Consider the following 22,876-nt stretch of genomic DNA (forward strand, 5'->3'; position numbering starts at 1 on the left):
TGTTAAATCTCACTTGGCAATTGAAGGACTTTTTAAAAAAAAAAAAAAAAAAAAGCCAGAATAGAAGAGGTAAAGGAAGCTTGATTGACGGGTGCCAGGTTCTTGTTAAGATATATTTAATGAAACCATGTCTGTTTTTGTTTGTTTGTTTTGCTTTTGTTTTTGTTTTGTTTTGTTTTGTTTTTTGTTTCCCAGGGGAAAATAAGCTGGTAGGGGACCTTCTGGTCTTAGGAGGCGCCACACTCTATGGTATCTCTAATGTCTGGGAAGAGTACATCATCCGAACCCTGAGCCGAGTGGAATTCCTGGGGATGATTGGTCTCTTTGGTGCATTTTTCAGTGGAATTCAATTGTGAGTAAAACTAACAAGAAATTCAGACAGTGGAAACTATCAGGACTTACTCTTACCATTATTGTCCTTGGGGTGCAGCAGTCAAGGCTGATCACCACCTAGAGATCTTATGAAATCTACAAGTTCAACATCCTGATTAGTGCATTTCTTCCAAAACAAACAAGTTTACTATAAATTATTATAAAACATTTCATGGACTTTGAAGATAATTTTCAAGAAATCGTTAGAAGCATATTGACTTTCCCAAACCAGTGAGTGGGCTATTACTTAGAGAAATGGAAAAGCCAAACACAAATACCACAATTTGATGCACTTCCAAAAAGGCATATTGTATTGATTAGTGACAGTGACTGCTAGAGAACTCACAGATTAAAATTGCCCTTTGAAAAGATTTATTTATGTATTTATTTGAAAGTCAAAGTCATAGAGTGGGGGAGAGACAGAGAGATCGTCTGTCCACTGGTTCACTCCCCAGATGTCTGCAGTGGCTAGTGCTGGGCCAAGCTGAAGCCATAGACAAGGAGTTTCATCCAGTCTCTCACTAGGGTAACAGGGGCCAAAACACTTGGACCATCCTCCGCTACTTTTCCCTGGCCTTAAGCATGGAGCTGGATGGGAAATAGAGAAGCTAGGACATGAACCAGCACCCATGTAGGATACCGGTGTCACAGGCAGTAGCTTTGCCAGATGCACCACAATGCTAGCACCAAAAATTGCCCTTTTATAAATTTGTTCTTTTATTGCCCTTAGATTTGTGAGAGTAAATCACATTTCAAATTTCTCTTAGAATTCAGCATTTCCATTTTCCTTGTAAAGGTGAAGAAATAACACAGACATTCACTAAATATCAAACAGTAAAAAGCACCAGTTTTGGCAATAATTCTGGAATTGGAACATGTAAGTCCTCACTGACTGGTGCTTCAGAAATTTTCGTGTCATACAAAACATACTTTTCTATCTGTAAGGACCATGAATTTTAGCTTCTTACAAGAGCTTCTTAGCTTACTAACAAATAATTCTGATTTCAATAAATATCTTTCTACAAAGCAAGTAATTTGTAATTGTATTGATTTAGTATCTGAAATTATTTATGGAAGATATTTTGGCATCACCTTAAACATGTTTTGCAAATAGGTTCTCCAAATTCTCCAAATGTTGGTACCCTGAGATACTGATGACAAACTCCATAGCAAACAAGACTGAAGGGGATTTATTTTTGGTTTATTTTGAAACTCTGATGGCATTTAAAACTTTAGCTTGGTGAGAGAAAATCATGTAATTCAACTATTCATAGCCAACATTTTGTACAAGAATGGCTCATTTTATATATTACTACTGTTGAGTCCAAAAAACATATCCAGAAATCCAGTGCTCATTTGTTTCACCTATAGTCCACTAGAACTAAGTGCTCTGGAGACATCTGCTGTCAAAATAAGGGTGCGTGTTGGATATATCAAGAGTGCCCTGGAACCAAAGCAATGCTGGTGGAATGGCGCCAGCCTTACCTCCTGGTCTTTCTCCTGAGTAGTGCTTCTCAAAATGTGGCCCGTGGACCACCAGCACTGGTATCATATGAGAACTTGTTAGGAAAACACCTCATGAGCCCTTCCCAGAGCTACTGAATCAGGATCCCTAGGAATGGGTCCCAGAAAAGGTGTCTTAACGAGCTAAGTAGCTTTGAGATACGTTTAACTCTGAGAATCACTGCCCTGGAGAATGTGCAACCGAAAGTCAATTAAACCTGCCAGCACAGAAGTTTTCTGAATCATGTTATTTGCTCTTTTAGGGAGCATCTGAGCAAGGAGAACAAGGGCTGAAGGCAGGCTGCTTGGATGAGGACAGTGAAGGCTTGGGTTCCACCAAGCTCACTGGCATACTGCTGCCCACAGCCAGCAAGGCCATTCCGCCTAATCAGCCTTGCCCCTGTGTGACAGAAAGTTTTTTAAAGTTGATTTGGTTGTTTCATTATTTGTATAGATCTAGCACATGAAAAATAAGGAGATAGAACGGAGTATAATCTTGCTCATCGGATCCACTTTGTTTGAATTCACAGAGCTATCATGGAGCACAAGGAGCTGCTAAAGGTGCCCTGGGATTGGCAAATAGGTAAGGGGTTTGCTCACTTAGTGCTGTTTAGTAAGCCTGAGATATGTGTTTGAAAAGTGATATGGGCGGGCACATGAACAAGAAAGGGACTTAAAATGGCAGGGGACAAAGGAAGATGAAATTCTCTTGTCATTTGAAGAATTCCTGCACACTGTAAGAGACTGAATTGTATGATTTGTGTTTCTTAATTGAGCTTCTTCCCATTATCATCATCAAGATGCCATTAGGGAAGGCACAGAAGTGTGTTATTAGGTTAAAGACCAACCAGAAAGAGAAAAAATGCCCTGAGGCAGTGGTAGCACATAAATGACAGCAATTTGCTGCAGCCAAGAAACACGCAACTGATGTGATCATTAAAAAGTAAGGGGAAGAAAACTGAACTTGACAAAAAGGGATGAAAGAAAACAGTGTAATGGGCATTCTGTGCCCATAAAAGCCTGTTCTGAAGGGAGCATTTGCACATAAGAAATGGTTAATTGATCTCCAAATGGACTTAGAAAAAAAAATCAAGCACAGTTCAAGCTAGTTCATACTTATCCAGGGCATCTTGGATTGCACCTATTTCTAAAAAATCACTTTCCCCTGAAACATTTAGGACAGGGATTTAAAATCCTAGGTAATGCTCAAATGATCGATCCGACAGCAAGCCCTAGATTGCCCTAGATTGCCATTTAATACCCTCAGGAGGCATTCCTTCACTGTCTATACTGAGACTCCCAGGTCCCAGCAGTGAGCACAGAGTTTGGCCCGTGGGGATGACTATAAAACACGTGTAAGATGAATGCAAATAGCAGGTGAAGCACAATGCCCTCCCCCCCGCCCCGCCCCCATTCTGAAGCTGAGTGTTTGAGCCATTTCCAGTTCATATGTGCTCTGATATAGCAGACAGCTTTTATCAGATTCTCTCACAAAGAAAGGAAACAATGCCATCAACTCCTGCGCACCCCTTTACTTCCCCCAGCCTTTAAGCATCGGAGTCCATCTGGCTGGCAGCCTACCTCCCTCTGAAGGCACACTCTGAGCCACTGAATTACACATGACTCTCCCTGGGGGTTATCTCTAGTGACTTCAGGGGTCGACCGGCTCTTCTGTCTGTCACAGAGCCCTGCCATGTAATCTCCCTCGAGTTTTACTCCAGAGCGTTATAATTAAATGAAAATCAATAGAGAGGAGAGAATGGGGAGAGGAGAGGAGGGCAGCCAGGGAAGGAAACCAGCTGCAGGTTACAGAAGCACTTGCTTTTGTGACTCTCAAAGCCAGGAAACAAAATGTTACTGGTGCTTGGTAGCACTTCACATCACAGTGGTCTGTGAGTATAAATTAATTTGATATTGACGGTAATAGCAATCATCAAAAAGAATTGGTCTTCTAATTATGCGGATGTCATGTGCATGTCCATTGAGGTTCTATTATAATTCTATGTTCATTAAGTGTGTCATCCAAAGATAGTTTTATTCTGAACTCTCATATTGGCATTAAAATGTCAGTCCCCTGTAGTCCAAGATGACAAAGAGTGGTGTGGAAGGAATGCACGACAGAGCTGTGGGTTTGATTCCTGATTGGAAATGAGGCCAAAATGGCCTGGACGGGGAATCAAATACTCATCCTTTTGTTTCTGAACCATTTGTGGGGTTCAGTTTGAGATTTCTTTTTTAACTCCAGAGCCAACTTTGTCTTCATTAGCTCACTCTGACTTGCTGTGTATTTCTGTTTAGCTCGGTTCTAGGCACGGAGCATTCAAGAAACAAATAGTTATTGAATGAGTAAATGAATGAATGTCAGCCAAGAAAATGGGTCCTGTCCTGCTCTCTCTCATCTCACAAAATGTAGAAAAAAGTGAAGTAGACTGTAAGAAGGCTTTATGTTGCACTTTCTTTCTGGGAACTGGGGGATAGCAGAGCAGCCACTTACACTTGTGGTGCTAAGGGAACACCAGAGGCAAATTAGCATCCTCTCCCCCTTCCCTGCACTCCCTGGGAAGTCACCCAGCAGTGTGCCATGCAATGCCAGGCGTGGACCACTGTGTCCTGGTGGAGAACTCCCATTGTTTTCATTAGGAGACCATCATCCAAGATGGTTTTCACTTCTTGTGATTTGTGAGTGAGTCCCCTTCCCTCTACTAATCCATCTCATTCAATCTGGACAGCTCTAGTGCTTGCCACTTTATCAAAGTAAAAAAGAATGTTTTTCTTCCCTCTGGATTAAGTGGGATAATAAATGGGTCTTGTGTTTTCTGGGCTTGAAGACTTTTTTTGTCTAGCAGATTTGTGTGATTTTCCTACAACATGGGCCAATTGCAAGCTACAGAAGAATTAAAACCAGGAAGATGGTAGTCATCACTGTTTGGATTTTTCCTTTTGAACAGAAGGACTCGTTGTGATTATCTGAGCACTAAACTCAACTAAAATGTCTGCTACAGTGTCCTCCCGGAGAGCAGGAATGGTCAGAAATCCAGTGAATAACTTAAACCCTCCCTTGTTCCCTCTTGCCATATTGTGTTAAAGGATGGTGAGCAAATGCAAAATGATTTCACTGTCAGGTGTCACAGGGAAGGAAATGTACCTTGGGTCAGCTGGTTGGGGTGTGTGGTATGCAGCAGGCTTCCTCACTTTTCATGTTGTGATCAATGCTTATTTGGGTTTTTAGTTGTTTTTCTCCCCCGAAGGCCAAAATAAGAGATTGGCTTTTCCCTGAAGATGAGATAATGGGGGCCAGTGCCACGGCTCAATAGGCTAATCCTCCCCCTTGCGGCGCCGGCACACCGGGTTCTAGTCCCAGTCAGGGCACCGGATTCTGTCCCAGTTGCCCCTCTTCCAGGCCAGCTCTCTGCTATGGCCCAGGAAGGCAGTGGAGGATGGCCCAAGTCCTTGGGCCCTGCACCCACATGGGAGACCAGGAGAAGCACCTGGCTCCTGCCTTCGGATCAGCGCAGTGTGCCGGCCGCAGCGCACTGGCCGCGGCAGCCATTGGAGGGTGAACCAACGGATAAAGGAAGACCTTTCTCTCTCTCTCTCTCTCTCTCTCTCACTGTCCACTCTGCCTGTCCCAAAAAAAAAAAAAAAAAAAAAAAGATAATGGGACCATAGAGCAGGAAGGACCTTTAAGATCATTAAGAACAAATAAATAAAAACTGAAACAGAATGTAGCATTTCTTTTGGTAATACTGAATCTGAGGCCTGGAGAACTAATGGGCCTTGACGAGGATCTCGGCTGCCTATGGTGGGACTAATTTGTACTGGACCAACACAGCCAACTGGCACTCTTTACAAGTTTAGCTTAATTCATCTGTTCTGAGAAGACACTTCACCTGGGCATTATTTTTAAGACTTAAAATATTTTATAAATCTAGTATAGGTGGAAAATGTATATTATAAAAAATATGCATGGATTAAAGCATTTTTGGCACCAGAATGAGCTTATCATTCAGTTTCATTTTTCAGTGAACTTTTGGAAGTCCCCATCATATATCATATCATCTATGTATTTCATATACAAGACTTCATATATAAGACTTTCATCACGGTCAAATAGGATGCTCTTTCAAAGCCTGATTTCTCTTCATAATAAGCAATATAGATTAGTGATAATTATTCAGAATTCAAAGTCAGATTGTTCATGTGACTTGAGGGCAAGTTGCTCAAGCCCTGTGTGCTGGTCTTCAGTCTGATTACTCACAGATCCATTTCTTACCCCTGTTCTGCTCTGCCCCTGCCAGCCACACCACCCAGATTTCTGTCGGGAGGCTTCCAGCTAGGTTTGGAGAAGATGGGAGGTTGGGGAAGAGAGGGGAGGAAGAAGAAGCCAGCATGTTTCTCCCTGATTCCCTCTTTTGAGTCAGGTCTCTATGATATCCTCCTTGCTGTATTTCTTCAACTCTTGGAGTGCAAGCAACTTAACTGTTACTGCTCACCTTTGAGTGGCCTCACCATTCCTGTTTCCCCATCACCTATTGAAACAAACACCTTTACACATCATGTTCCATATTAAATTTTCCTCTTTTGTACCTGGAATGCACTGTGTTTCTTGAATGATACACTCTACAAGCTGACTTCCTTATTTGTCTAAAAAGGATAACCATAGTAAGGACATTATACTGCTGTGGGGATTAGTTAATGTATATATAGTATTTGAAGTATAATAGGCATCTGGGTCATTTTAGCTGATACGATTACTTCCAATTTCCTTAACTTAAATGTGTTTGGCACATGAGGACAAGAGCAACCAAATTTGATCTTTAGTGAAAGAGAAAACATTTCAAATAGATGGTTATATACCTCCTCTGTCCATGCAGTCATCACAGCTATTACATAGATGTCTGCCAAAAGTAATTCATTATACATGTTTGATGATGTTGATCAACTGAAAACTCTATATGGATAGCAAGTCGGACCTTTGGATGCATTGTTAGTGTCCACTAACTGGCTAATGTTCACCTAAGAACAGCAAATCTCCAAAGTACAGCAATTCTGTATTTCAACTTTCAGTTCAATTGTGTGTTTATTTGACTGACCACGCTTTGCTTAAAAACAGGATATTTGCACACAAAAGCATCAGTTGGCCTAGCAAAGTGATGAACTATGATGATTTATCTATTCTACTCATGTCTCCTACATCTAATTTCTGCAGCTTTGAAAATTACATTTAGAATGGTTAAGTGGAAAGCATCCGGAGGTGACCTGAGGAGCAAAGTGGAAGCCTCCTGTGTGTCTATATTCCCACTTTCCTTGGCTTCCCAGGTGTGCTTATAGACTCGAGCCTCTTCCCTGAGCACCTCCCTCCTCCACTGGACAGATATTCTTAGATAATACATAAGCGTCTTAAACTTAACACATTCAAGATGGAGCTTTTTATTTCCTCTGACAATTTGGTCTTCCCTTGGTTCTCTCCAGCTCAGTAAGTGGCATCACAATCTACCCGGTCTCCACAGCGACTGGAACCCTGGCATCCTTGACATTGTCCTTTCTCTTCTTATGGACATCTGTCACCAGGGATGATTGCGTCTTCACAGACCTGGCCACTTGCCTTCTCCAATGCCCTTCACAGTGAAACCAAGCAAGCTGCCAGCCTCTCTTGCTTGAACTTCAACCCTCCACTTTTCACTGGTGTCCAAGCCCTGCTTTTGCCCTTCCTACCACTTTTCCTTAGAGTAGTCAAGTCATATTTTGAAAATTGGATCAGATCATGTTAGTCAAGTATTACTAAGAGTTGCTTCATATTGAAGCTGAAATAAGACAATAAATTTCTTCCCAATACCTGCAGGGCCCTGCATAATCCATCCCCTTCCTAATTTTCTAGCCTCATCTCTTCTCATTGCCCATTCTGTTCAATCTCCTCATTCATTCTGGCTCTGGTAGCTCCTGGAACACTATAGGCCCTGGCCCTTCTTAGGGCAAATCTCCCTGCCTGAAGTATTCTTTCCCTGGCTTGTCCTGTGGCAATCTCTTTTTGGTCCTTCAGCATTCAAGGCAAAGGCCACTTTCGTAAAGCAATCTTGCTTAACCAGCTGCCTAAAGCAGCCACCCTGCCCTTCTCTGTGGGAGCACTACACTTGATCTTGGCCGAGAAGCGATCTGTGGGAGCATTGATAGCAGCTTTCAACTTCCTGTCTATCCTATGTTCCATTGTATCATCAGAGCCCACAAGTCAGAGTCATGCAGAGTGTAGTGTGCTTTGTGAGAAGATGGAAGGGCAGGATTCTGGAACTTTCTGGTCAGTCATGGTATGATCTAAACTAGTGGTACCCTGGTGCCTGTTCTGTGTTCTGATCAGGTCTGATTATTTTTCATGGATCTGTTTAAGGATGTATCTTATATCTAGTCTGCTAATCACAGATTTCTTTAAGGAATACCACATCAATGTTTATGACATTTCATATTTTAGTCATATTTACTCATAGATTATATAGTATTTGTTGCATTTTTAGTAACTTGGTTTAAAGAAAAATGTATTATAAGAAACATGAATCCTAAATATGGGACAACTGATGATTTTTAGGAATAAAAACTTCTGGTGTAGAAACAAAATCCATCTGACATTACCTTGACTGCATAGACACTTAAGAAATTGAAGTGACTATTCCAGCCTCCTCCAAGGGCATGTATACCACACTAGAGGGGGCTGTTGTATTGAGTTCGCTTACTTAATGTTCAGAATAATGTTTTATATCAATCTGATCTGGCTTGTCTTAAATTTAGTATCAGAAACATAGAGAATGAGGATTTGTACCCTTAAGTACTTTTCATATTTCATACAGGCAAACAAAATTTCTCTGGGGGAATCCCTGGTCCTCCTTCTCAGAAGGACTGGGTATCCAGTACCTACCACATCCCTCAAAACTCCCCGAATCCAGAGGAAGTGATCTTCCCACAGCCCATATCAGATACATTTAATCAAGTCTTCCTATTTAAAGAAGGATTTCTACTGTAATGCCCACTGATCCACTGAATTGCACCACTTACACTTGTTCTATGCCTTATTCTTTCAAGGTAGATACCAATCTCATTTTTCTATATTTGCATTGTATCAACATCAGGGAAAAGATAAACTGCAGTCTAGATTTAGCTATAAACTCCTGTTTGGAACCCTAGAAAGTTGAGATTTCATGGAATTATTAATAATTATTTATCTAGGCATCATTGCATATTTAGAGAGAATGTTTTAAGATAAGAGGCTGGTATACATCACTTTCAAGGCATCAAGCCCATGTGTAAGAGTCTGTGGTGTGCTGGGAAAGGTGCTGGGAGGGTAGCGCTCAATGTGTCAGGGATAAGGTGGAACAGAATTCATGAATGTGGAAGAAACAGGAAGACCATCTTATGCTCAGAATAGAGACATGGTCTGCCCAAGATCACACAGTGAGGATTCCAATTCAGTCTCCCAAAGCCAGGTCTCGTTGACATGTGAGCCCTTCAGTGTGAAAGACTATGCAGTTATTATAAGCAATACATAACACCAAGCAGTTTTGTCCCTGTTTTATGAATAAAAAACTAGAATTTTCTAAAAAGTTTAAAAACACATCGATGGCATGAGTGAATTGTAGACAGTTGGGCAGAGAATCCAGAAGCTTGGGAATGCAGCCACTAGGAGGCGCTCCTTCCCTGAAAAAGCAAGATGTCAGCTGTGTAAGAACTAGAAAGTTCGTTTCACACTGGAATTTTGACTTCCCACGTCTCTGCTTTGTATTACCCAACAGTCAACAACAGTGAACACAGTGAAATAACAACTGCTGTTGTGAGTGATAGGTGGTGTGCACTATCCCACTGTGTTCTCCCACTGTGGCTGCTGAGGAAGGCTTGGGTGAGACCCTGACATTGCCCTCTCTTCACACCCCACAGGACTGCTCTATGTTGGCTTTAGTGCCTGCATGTTTGGTCTCTACAGCTTTATGCCAGTCGTCATAAAGAAAACCAGCGCCACTTCGGTCAACCTCTCCCTGCTCACAGCAGATCTGTACAGCCTGTTCTGTGGATTGTTTCTCTTCCACTACAAGGTAAGTTGAGTCACTGCTCCCTGTGAGGATGACACGGTGCAGGACATAGTGCATACAGGTAAGAGTGCCCAGCTGTGGAACGCCTAATTCTGTGTAGGCACTGGGAATACAACCGTGTGCTAGCTCTCACGATTTGGGTATTCACATTTTGGCTCTAAGACAAAAGCAACATTTTGTCTTAACAGACCAGAAACTGTGGACAATTGAGAGGAAAAGATAAGCAAGGGAATTTGGAAGAACAGGGGTCAGTTTTTCTGACACCATTCAGCCCAGAGATACTTTTTCCAATCTGTAGCTGGGAAGATTTGTACAGTTCCCAACCCCAAAATATATTCTGCCAAAAGCACTGGTATATCCTGTTCCCTTTGTAGAGAAGACATAATTCCTAGAGGTTTTGCAAAGCAGCTCAAGTACATAATCAGAATTATTATTGAGAGAAGCCTCAGCATAACCCTGAAACAGATTAAGAAGAGTATAACCAAGGCTTGTAGTCAGGAAAACCAGAAACAGATCTGGAAGACTGGAGAGGCTGAGAAAGTGGCTATATCAGTAGACAAGAGTAAAGTACTCAAGTTCCTATTTTCCCCACAATTAAAAATATTATTTATTTATTTATTTATTTATTGTTTGAAATAAAGGTAGAGACAGGAGAGAGAGAGAGAGAGAGAGAGAGAGAAATATCCTATTCACTGACTCACCAGCTACTCCCAATGGCTGGCTCTGGCTATTCCAAAAGCAGGAGCCCAAAATTCAATCCAGATCTCTTTCATGGGTAACAAGGCACCAACCAATAGATTCACTGCCTGCTGCCTCCCAGGATGCACATTACCAGGAAGGTGGAATCTGAAGTGGAGCCAGGACTCCAAGCTAGACACTCCAGCATGGATATGGGCATCCCAAGCAGCATCTTAACTGCTACCCCATACACCTGCCGCCTCAATTTTATTGAGGTATAGTTAGCAGATAAAAGTTATATGTAGGGCTGGCGCCGTGGCTCACTTGGTTAATCCTCCGCCTGCAGCACCAGCATCCCATATGGGCTCCGGGTTCTAGTCCCGGTTGCTCCTCTTCCAGTCCAGCTCTCTGCTGTGACCTGGGAGGGCAGTGGAGGATGGCCCAAGTGCTTGGGCCCCTGCACCCGCATGGGAGACCAGGAAGAAGCACCTGGCTCCTGGCTTCGGGTTGGCGCAGCGCCAGCCATAGCAGCCATTGGGGGGTGAACCAACGGAAGGAAGACCTTCTGTTGTCTCTCACTGTCTATGACTCTGTCAAAAAATATTTTTTTTTAAAAGTTATATGTAAATACATTTCTCAGGTGTACAATGTGATGTTTTGATATACATATCCATTATGAAATGACTATCATCAAGCTAATTAAGAGATATATCACCTCATGTAATTTTATTTTCCATGTGTTTGGGGAGACTACTTAAGATCTAACTTCTTAGCTGATTTCAAGTCTGCAGTCCGTTCTCATTAACTTCACTGTCTACACATTAAATCTCCAGAACTTACCCATCTTTTAACTGAAATCTTGTGCCTTTTGACCAGCTTTTGTCCCATGAGTTCCTGTTTGCTATGGAGCCTTTTGCCCATGTGCTGGGAAAAAAATGACAGCTTAAAGAAAACACCTAGAAAAAAGATGTTTGGCCTGCCTGTTAAAAATGCTTGCAATACCTGCATTCCATATCTGAGTACCCGGGTTCAAGTCCCAACTTTACTCCCAATTCCAATTCCTACTAATGCATACTTTGAGAGGCAAAAGGTGATGGCCCAACCCAAGTAGTTGGTTTCCTGTCACCTTTGTGGGAGACCCAGATAGAGTTCCTGGCTCTGAGCTTTGGCCAGGTAACAATCCTGCTGTTGCAGATATTTGGAGGAATGAACTAGTGAATTGGATATTTCTTCCCTGCTTCCTTCCTCTTGAGTACCTACATCTCTCAAATAAATGACAAAGATGAAAGAAAAAGCAGCCATGTGGGACTGGGCAATTTCTCTTGTGTGTAAGTTGTTTGGTCTATCTAGTGCAATCTCTGCTTCTTGAGCTCCCCAACTCCTCACAAGAGTACCAAGTCAAGTCATAACGCAGGTCTCCCCCGGGGACGGCAGGGTCCCAAGCACAGGGGTCATCACCCACTGTCTTCCAGGCGGCATTAACAGGAAACTGAATAGGATAATGAGGACCCAGGGAGGCAAGCATCCTAAGCTGTGGCTTAGCTCACAGCACCACAATGTCTGCCCCTACAAGATTGTTTCTAGGTTTTTTTTTTTTTTTTTTTTTTAGACAGAGACAGAGATTTTCTATACACTGGTTCACTCCCCAAATGACCCCAATGGCTAGGGCTGGGTGAAGCTGAAGCCAGGAGCCAGGAGTTTCTTCTTCTGCTTTCCCCATGCCATTAGCAGGGAGCTGGATCAGAAGTGGAGCACCCGTATGCATTGCGGGCATTGAAGGCAGCAGCTTAACCCGCTGTACCACTTGCCAGCCCCCAAGATTGTGTTTTTAATGATTGTGTTTTATTCATGGAATTGGTTGTACTTTAGTTCTTTTAATCCCATGGCACTGTTGACATTTTAAGCCAGATGATTCTTTGCTATGTGGGGACTGTCCTCTGTGTTAGAAGCTATTTAGCAGCATCCCTGTTCTTGAGCCACTACATACAACAACAGTCACAGTCAGAAGCCTCCACATGACCTGAAAGAAGCTCCTGGCACCTGTCTTCAGATCAGCCCAGCTCTAGCTGTTGTGGCCATTTGGGGGGTGAACCAGCAGATGGAAGACCTCTCTCTCTCTCTCTCTCTCTCTCTCTGACTCTGTCTCTCTGTAACTCTGCCTTTCAAATAAATACATAAATCTTTAAAAAAATTTTTTTAAAAAGCCTCCACACACTACTGAATATTGAGAATCACACATGATTTCATGGTCCATAACTATTCACTGTGATGGTATCTCTTTTGGTCATTATAATGTGTAGAGCTAGCTTGTAGTAAATTGTTGCTCACATTCTATGTTTCAGTATTTTTTAAAAAAATAAATTTTAAATAAATCTACATAATTGTTTTCATTTTTAACCTGAAACAAAAGCCTTTAAAATAACTGGAGAATTCTTTTTTTTTAACTTTTATTTAATGAATATAAATTTCCAAAGTACAGCTTATGGATTACAATGGCTTCCCCTCCCCCATAACTTCCCTCCCACCTGCAACCCTCCCCTTTCTCGCTCCCTCTCCCCTTCCATTCACATCGATTCATTTTCAATTCTCTTTATATACAGAAGATCAGTTTAGTATATATTAAGTAAAGATTTCAACAGTTTGCACCCACATAACAACACAAAGTGTAAAATACTGTTTGAGTACTAGTTATAGCAATAAATCACAATGTACAGCACATTAAGGACAGAGATCCTACATATTTTTTAAAAATTCATTAATTTTCTATGCAATTTCCAATTTAAAACCAAGTTTTTTTTTCATTTTCAATTATCTTTGTATACCGAAGATCGATTCAGTATATACTAAGTAAAGATTTCATCAGTTTGCACCCACACAGAAACACAAAGTGAAAAATACTGTTTCAGTACTAGTTATAGCATTACTTCACATTGGACAACACATGAAGGACAGATCCCACATGAGACTTAAGTACACAGTGACTCCTGTTGTTGACTTAACAATTTTTCACTCTTGTTTATGGCGTCAGTAATCTCCCTAGGCTCTAGTCACGAGTTGCCAAGGCTATTGAAGGCTTTAGGGTTGACCGACTTCGATCTTATTCCGACAGGGTCATAGTCAAAGTGGAAGTTCTCTCCTCCCTTCAGAGAAAGGTACCTCCTTCTTTGATGGCCCTGTTCTTTCCACTGGGATCTCACTCACAGAGATCTTTCATTTAGGCCTTCTTTTTGTTTGTTTGTTTGTTTTTTCCCAGAGTGTCTTGGCTTTCCATGCCTAAAATACTCTCAAGGGCTCTTCAGCCATATCCGAATGCCTTAAGGGCTGATTCTGAGGCCAGAGTGCTATTTAGGACATCTGCCATTCTATGAGTCTGCTGTGTATCCTGCTTCCCATGTTGGATTGTTCTCTATAATTGGAGAATTCTATTGAGCCATCAAGAGCCTTACATGCAAAGCTGAGTTTATTTTAAGACAACCTATACAAGAACAGGCAAATGCTCGTTTTCTCCTTCCTTTCATTATCATTGTACCTACAGTTGGTACTGAGTTCTTTAATAAACACTGCCTTGTATTACTTTCTAATTACTTTATGAACTGTAGTATTTCATATCGGCAAAGAAATAAGCCAAATATTTCATTAAGATCGAAAAATTTAAAAAAAAAAAAAAACTCCTTAAACATTTCTAAAAGACACTTCCAGGCAATTCTTGTCTTTGCAATAAAATAGTCATTGTTTGGAAAATCCAGATTATTTTTTCCCTCAAGGCCCAGCTTGTCTGCTGAGGTTGGCCTTGGGGTCTACCAATACAGGGCTCAAGTTAGGAGAAGGGCAGGACAGAGTGGCCCATCCCACCACAGCCAGATGTACCACATCAGAAAAATAATTTTTAAATAATGTATTATGTATTACAAGAAATTGCTGGCAAATGCAACAATGTTGGTAAATTTGTAAAATTCCATGGGTTTCATGGTATTGGGTCATATGTGTGTGTGTGATGAGAGAAACACCTGGTTATATTTTTATAGCTCTTCTTTGGAAAAATGTCTATTTAAATTTTGTACATTTTTGATAAGATTATTTATCATTTTACCATTGACTTGTGATAATCCTCTATGCTAATATCCTAAACACTAGAATCTTACCAGATTTTTGTGAATATTTCTCCAATTCCATGGTTGTCCTTTATATATTTCTTGCTGATGTCCTTTGAAGCACAAAAGTGTTTAACTTTGTGAAGTCCAGTTTATCTACTTGGTTATACTTTTAAAACATGAAAGAAAACAAGTAAATCCCACCACTGCCTTTGGGCTTCCAAGTCTTCCTTGGTTTCTTCCTGCTGCTTCCCCTCTCCAAGGTTGCCCATAGTAACTGCCAATCACCTTGCATTGTCTGCTCCAAGGGGATGGTTCAAAGTCACAGCCCAAGGAAGAGAAGATTAGATTCAGGTGAGATCTCCTTAACTCGCCAAAGAGTGTTCTGGAGAGGAGGCTTTAAGCCAGTAATGCTCCTTTGAGGATGAACAGCAGACTCATCTAAAGAGTTTTAGAACTTGGTTCTTGCTGTCTCGGAGTCCAACAGCCCAAGCAGCTGGTGTTCAAAGGCTTCCCAGGTGGATCTAGTGCGCAGGCAGGGTTAAGCCACAGACTGAGTTACCATACAGACTTTCAAAACTTGGTGGGGAAATGGAATTAAAGGTTAAGTTCATTTTGATGAGTCTTCAACAAGTTCATGGGAAAAAATGCATGGATAGGATCCCTGCTGTAAGCAAGGGAACAAGGACCAAAGAGTGAAAATTACAGAGTTATTGATAACACTGTTAGCAAGTAGTCATCTCAGAGTGGAAGTGTCTGCCTTGGGAAACAGGAGTTCCTGTCCTTGGAGCAAACAGGACAAGAAGGTGAGGCGGAGAATGCATGTGGAGGGGCTCCCATTTCAGTGCTGGGATTGAACCCAGTGACTTCTGAGATCGCATTGGACTTTACTGTGATCTGCAGCTACAGTTTATTCTTTCATTAATCATGATATCATCACCATCTGCAACTCTCTTGTCTGACTATAAATTTATAAATATCTGCAAGTTGAGATGGAGGGACTATTTTCTAACAGATGTTGCTTATCCAAACAGAGCCAAATGAAGCTCTCCTGCTCAACATTGACTATTCGCTTTTTGTCACTTTCCACCCTTGGAAAACAATCCATTCCTTTTCCCTCCCATCAGCCCACTGTCTGCAGCACCTCTGCTTTTCGTGCTGATTGCCATGTTGACTGGACAATAATGCCCCGCATTGCTGGAAAGCAAAAGGCCTTATTCTGAACTAAACCATCTGGATAATGTAGTGCTTTTGCAAATCCTGATTTTACAAGACCTCTGAAAAGGAGCTATATATTTCTGTTCTTTACACCTGACAACATTATTGAATCGAAAATAGTAAATATCTAGCAACCCACAGAAAGCACAGGAAGTGAGCTTTACTGGGCCTCAGAGACCCCCAAAACCAAACCCCAGAAGAGATTGGTATGGAGGCTTTTCACTTTGCTACTGTACTCGGCTTTGCAAGGTCAGAGGTTGATCTGTCACAAACTCCATCACCTTATATGTATTAAACAAACAGGACACTTTTGCAATACAAAGGGTATTAGTTTACTATTGCTGCTATAATAAATTACCACAAATTTACTGATTTAACCCAAACTTGCTATCATAGTTATGGAAATTAGAGTCTCTCTGGGCTGAAATCAAGTTTTAGCCAAGAGTCCTGGTGCTTCTGGAAGCTCTTGGGTCCAGTCCATTTTCTTGCCTTTGCCAGCATCTAGGGACCACCTGTGTTCCTTGGCTCGTGGTGCCCTTCCTTTGTCTTCAAGGCCAGCAGTACAGCATCGTCAAATCTGACTCTGCCTTTCCTGCTTCCTTTTCATAGACCTCAAAAGGACAGTGGGAACACCTGCGTACTCCAGGATAATCTCCCCATCTCCAATTCTCAACCACTTCTGCAAAGCTCCTTTTACCATGTAACTTATTCACAGTTCCAGGGATTAGGATGTGAATATCTTTGGGGACCCATTATTTTGCCTATCCCAGGGGGAATATTATAATTACTCCAGGATGATAGGGGTACACTGGCTCCAAGCTGGCTGCCTAGAACATGTGGACTCACTGTGCAGAAGCCCTGTGTTGATGATAAGCACACATTCTCCACTTGCAGACCTCTGTGCTCTGCTTACTGAATGTCTCAGCTGACTTTGGGATTAGTCGCGGTTACCCGGTAATGTGATTTTAATAAAGAAAACACTAAGGTTTTTAGGTGGAGAATAAATTGTGGTGGTTGGGGGGGATCTCTTCAGTGTCAACCATGTGAGTATGAATTAAGCAGGATATTTTAACAAAAATGAGCCACGTAGTTATCGGCTACCCTAAATTAAAATTATTATTTCGGGTTCTTACCTTAAGTTCAGAGAAGCATTCTAAGCTCGGGCACAAACGAGACAGGCAACATGGTAAAGTTCAGGATTTAGTTGGGGAAGTGAGAGAAATACACAGGAACGTGAAAGCTTTATTAAGGGAGGGGCCTAAGAAGGGTAAATTGGGAGTTCCACACCAGGCTTTTCCAGGGTTCTGGCCAGAGGGAGCAAGCGAGAGAGGGCTTGCGGGCAGGATTCCTGTGGGCAGTGCGGGAGAGTGGCGAGCAGCGCCTGAGAGCCAGGACGAGAAGAGAAACGGCAAAAATGGCCGCACACAAGAGATGCATGGGAGAGCTGCAGGGGAGGGCTCAGAGCGCTCCACGCCTCTCACTTCCAAAAGGGGAGTGGTTATGTAGTGTGACTGACAGGTGTGTTGATACAGGTGAAATCAGGTTGGGGGGTGGGGGGGGGGGGCGCGGGCGTGATCTCCAGCACAAAAGCCTAATTCTAATATTGTATCTACATCAGAGCCAAGGGAGCCTAGATTCCAACATGGCTCCTTTTTCATCTGTAAGTCCTTTGGACCACTTACTTATCCTGTCTGAACTCCAAGGTGATTGGATTTGCTTTATGGAGTTTTTGAAGGTATGAAATTAAATAACAGATAAACAGGCCCTGAACATGATGCATGCCTCTGATTCAACATAGTGGCTCAGGATTAGTAACCTCTATCGCATCCCATTTTGGAATTCTTCATCTTATTTTAAGATTTAGTAACAAGGTGCAGCTCCTAATGTGGTGTGAGTTGTAACTTATTACTTGTTTGAAATGGCAAACCTGGCGTCTCATGAAGAAGAATGCAGAAAATATTGTGCCTATTATTTTCATCTGCATTTTTTAATTCCTTCATTCCTTACAATAGAATTCTTGACGACCAGCAATACAAAATATTTGAGCGTTGCTAAAATAAAACACCAATACATTCTTTCACTGTGAGCCATTCTGTGCGGAACATTCTTCAGGAAAATGGCAGTCAGCAGTGAATATGCAGAATATTCTTTTTTGCCCCACATTTAAAATAGAAGATGACTTACTCCACACATTTTTGTTACCTTTTCAAGGACTAATATTGCCACGGAACTGCTGTAATAATTAAAGTTGAGAGTAATTTCATAAGAAGATAATATTTTTGTAATTTCTAATAAAATAAACTAGAAATTGATGGAGCAAAAATGAGCCTTGTATGTTCTCTTCAAGTCCCCTTCAAACATTCCACTTGGGTCATTAGCTCATCTGCTTCTCCAGCTGAACAGCCTGGAAACAACAGTGATCCCATCTGTGGAGTAATAGCTTAGGGAAGTAAGGGCTACGTAAATTTTTTTGTTCTTGTACCAGGAAAATGTGTTTATCACCCAAATATTCATTACTAAAAAAAAGGAGAGATGTCAAAATCATTCATCCAGGAAAACTACTGTGATTATTCTGGGTAATGTGATTAATGTGAATTTTGTAGGATTTCATCTGCATGTTTTCCACTAGGAAACATTCTGCCTGCTTTTTTCTGCCTTTTATACCAGGTAATTTACTTTATAATTGCTGTGAGATTTTAGATAATCATAAAGCTTTCTAATGTTGACTGCCAATGCTAGCAACCCAGGTCACACCCTGCAAGGACAGGTGGAGAGCTGCACCATCCACCCCTCCCCATCAGCCACTAAAATCATGTACCATGGGTACCACTATCTCTTCCTGTTTCGTTGTTGTTATAAAAGATAATTCTGCACATGGGGTCATTTTAACAATGTATTATTTACATTAAATTTTAAAGAATTTCATTCAGCAGTTAGTTATTTATTCCATGCCTTCTCCTATGTGTCAGTGACTGTTTTGGTTCTCAACTCTTTATTTATAAATAAACATGGCAGGAACACCAAAAATCACCAGGGAGATGAATGCAAAGGATGAGATTCCAAACCAGTGACACATGAATAGACCAGCAATTTCAAGTATCCTTGACATCTGAACACTAATGCCAGAGAGCTTGCAGAGACTGGAAACTTTCATTAAGAGTGGAATCTTTGATTCACCATGGATCAGAATCTTGAGCCAAGCAACCCTGTTGATCCTTGGTGGCAGTGAGCCATTTCATTAATGTAACAGCACTTTAAAAGCCAGAGCAGGCAGCCTCACTCGGTGGCAGCTGATGAGCATAAAGCAACCCTTCACATCTTATTTATAGAAATGCCCTGATAAGAAACCTGCTATATTTCTTTTGGTAAGAATAGTATCTTAAAAGTCTATGAATTTTAAGCTCATAGTGGCCAAATGTAATTGTACATGGGAGATTTTAAAATGAATACTTAGCCTTTTATGACTCTCTTCAATACTTTTTAAACTATTGTTGGTGAGTTAAGAATTGGGGAAACGGCCATCAGTGAGGCCCAAAACCATTCCACATAAAATACTAAGGTGTTAGAGCAAGGAATGTCTGAACTTGGCTTTCCCCTACCCAGTAACTGGGAACAGCTGTTTCTGAGGCTTCTACTTGCTGAATTAGCTGGGGTAAGTGGTGCTGGTGTCCAGTGGTGGGGGAGGTGCAGTCATTCAAGAACCCAGCCTCCTTCCATCTTGTGGCTCTGCCATTCTCTACGACAGCTATGACCTTTGAGCCAATGCCCTGTTTTTGTAAATAAAGTTCCACTGAACCATAGCCATGCGTATTTCTTTGCACATTGTCCACGGCTGCTTTTGCACTACAGTGTCAGGGTTGAGACATTGTGAAAGAGTGTGTCATCTGCAAGCCTAAAATATTTACTATCTAGCTCTTTAAGACAAAGTTTGACAATGGCTAGGCCCTTGGAGTTCTCTGCAGGACTCCCATTGAGACAGCCTGAGGCATTTATGGCTGTGTCTAGAGGGGTGTCTTCAACATCCTCCCTCTTCTATTGGCCAGACCTCAGTCTCCTGGTCATACCTACTTGCAAGGGAAGCTGGGAGATATAGTCAATCTGCTTGTACTGGAAGGGAAAAAAAGAGACAAGTTTAGTGAAGAAATAGCCAGTTTCTACCACATTAGAAATTTCCACTTGCCAGAAATATTGAAAGAATCAGAGATGTTGGGGATAAATTGTGAGGCAGGCCTGACATGATAGCCAGAAGTCAAAGTTCCTTTCATATGAATCTACTTATAAACTCTACATCACAAAACAGGTCTTCTGAACTCACCACATCAGGAGAAGCTGCAAGGGAGGATGGAACAAGTCAGAGATGGTGCAGAACCTTCACACGGAAAGGCTTGTGGCTGGACTGGGGTATAGCTGGAAATAATGGCTGTTTGTCTTTCAGGCGAAAGCATGGGATGTGTTTGTCACCAAAGTGCATAGTCTGGCCTCATCCTACACATTCAGACACCTGATTTTGTCAGCAGACTGGATAAGTCTGCCTTGGACCAGAATATTAGCAAGTCATGCTCACAGAAATCAGAGTGTCAGTTTGCAATGATTAAGAATAGAGATTGACTCAAACATTGACTGAAGACTGAAACAGAGTCAGACAACTCCAAACACGTGGATGGGAATTCTTTTCTGATCCTATTATTTAGTTTTAAGAGTTTTGATTCACTCCCTCTTACAAAACGTGATTAATACTTTCCTTTCCTCATTTCCTGACATTTTCTGTATTATTTTTATACTGTTAATAATCTTAAATACTTACATATAATTATTTTCATATATTTTAATTATTTTAAAGATTTCAATTTAGTCCCTATGATTTTAAGATATATTTCCATATGTCATACACCTGCTATTCCATCAATCTCTGAAATGCAGGCTCTTCTTTTCTGAATTCCTTATTTCGATCAGTTTCGTAGTTGTCTAGATTGTTTCACCTCTAGTATTATCAGGAAGCAACATGACTACGTATGGTTGTGGGCTGTACACAGTACAATTTGTCTATTTGTAGAGACTGTTTTCCCTGTATGGGAAAGTGGATGGTAGTTAAGTATCTTGAAGAATGGGAAAGTGGACACTGTATTCACTGTAAGAGCAGCATTGAACTAGCAGTGGGTCTGCCAGGAACGATTCATAGGGTGATTATTTCCTAAGACTTTGCTTCCTAAAAAATATTTCATATCTTTGTATTCAAAGGATAACTCTCCTGCATTCAGAGGTATAATTTTCTTTCTCAAAATTTTATTGACATTGGAGGGTTTTTTGTTTTTAAAAATTGAGCACTGGAGCCAGTTCTTTTTCTGTCTTTTGAGTTACTAGAATTTATTATTGAAGAAATTGTTTTTTTTTTTTTTTTTTTTTTTCCAATAAAGAACTCAAAGTTACATCCCTGGGATTTTTTTTTTTTTTTTTTTTTTTTTTAGAAAGTCTCAGATGTCTTTACACTTGCAGGTCAGCTTAGTCTGTGGTCTGTCCCATCCAGGGTTATGATCCTTTGTGCCTTGGTTACCAGAGAGCTGCAGATAATGGCCAGCTCCAGCGATCCCCTGCCTCCTCAACTTTCTGCAGAGGTAGATGACAGCTTCTATTCCTCAGGATGTGTTCTTAGCTCGCCCCTGAATTTGTCTAATAACCATTTCAATCCTCTCCAAAGTAGAGAGGTACTCTGTGAGTGTCTCAGCTGGGCCGCTCCACTTCTACCCTGTGAGTGCCTGCTGGTAGGCAGTGCTGGCCCGCAACAGTGCTGAGTCATGTTGGAATTTTCAGACTCAGCCTTGGCTACCATCTTTCGGAATTTATGGTTGCTACCAAAAATTTGGCTAGTTTTGACTTTAGAGTTCCTGCCATTAAACACTGGCAGGTTCTTCCCTCTGCCCTCTTTACTCAGAAATATTTTTATTGCCATGTTCATATGTCTCGGTATTCCTATTATAGGTATAAATGTTCAAGCAGCTGTAAGGATGTTCATAAAAATGTGAATTTGAGCACAGGGCAGATAGGATAGCAGTGTTGTCACACGCCTGAGACTGATTATGAATTCCAGTTCTATTATCTTAACAAGGGATCCCATGAGTCCATTTAGCTGTCTGATGAAACCTAAAGGTCTCTTTCCACAATGTTTTTAAATGTCTAAAATCAAATACCTGGGATTACAAATCCAATTATATTAAAATTATCAGAATATTTTAAAATGTGATGATATGGTAATATATGAATCACAAAAGCCAGACATGGATCTAATAACTACTGTCAATTGAAAACTGAGAATAAGCAATATTTGGATAGATCTGTAGCAATTGTATTGTGATATAAAATATATGAGATTTCTACTAGTGAAAAGGCTTGAGGTACCTTTGAGGTGCTCATAGTACTAATGGTACCATAGCTCAATGCTTTCATTTATAAATTCTAAATCTCAGCTGGAAGCTGGTTAAAATAAAGGTCTAAGTTTCACATCCAGTTTCACAGACCTCCTGAATTCTATAGTGAGAACCCTGGTTAAGAATTTCTGATCCAACCAGTTATACAGCCTTATGCAAAAGTTAACTTCTCTCATTCTTTGTTTATCAGTAAGATGAAGGTCACAACAGTAACCATCTCATAAGGTTAATTGTGAGAAGTAAATGAAAAACTACAGGCAGATCATTTACTGCAAAAATCACAGTGAACAATCAATAAGTAATGTTACTATTGAAGATGGTAGAATTTTGAGTATTTTATATTTAATGTTCTTCCCACTTTTTAAGTATTACAAAAGCAGTATATGGACATTTATTATTTTTGTATTCATACCATGAAGTTATTTTCGATTTGAAAATTAAAAACCCAGCAATCCCCTCAAATAAAAAGGAAGCCTAAATACAAATTTTTGCCATTGAGAAAATGGAAACAATTGCAAAAGAC

At 41.0% G+C, this 22,876-nt stretch overlaps 1 protein-coding gene across 1 annotated transcript in view; it reads left to right on the forward strand.

Moving 5' to 3' along the window:
* SLC35F1 (solute carrier family 35 member F1) overlaps window positions 1-22,876 on the forward strand; it is a 467,572-nt gene that overhangs the window by 425,912 nt on the left and 18,784 nt on the right. The window contains exons 5-7 of the mRNA XM_062187689.1: window positions 196-352; window positions 2,406-2,458; window positions 9,793-9,947. Coding sequence (XP_062043673.1) covers window positions 196-352; window positions 2,406-2,458; window positions 9,793-9,947 — 365 coding nt within the window. The remainder of the gene's footprint in view (window positions 1-195; window positions 353-2,405; window positions 2,459-9,792; window positions 9,948-22,876) is intronic.

Source organism: Lepus europaeus, chromosome 3 (genome assembly GCF_033115175.1).
Source record: "Lepus europaeus isolate LE1 chromosome 3, mLepTim1.pri, whole genome shotgun sequence".
Lineage (NCBI taxonomy): Eukaryota > Metazoa > Chordata > Mammalia > Lagomorpha > Leporidae > Lepus > Lepus europaeus.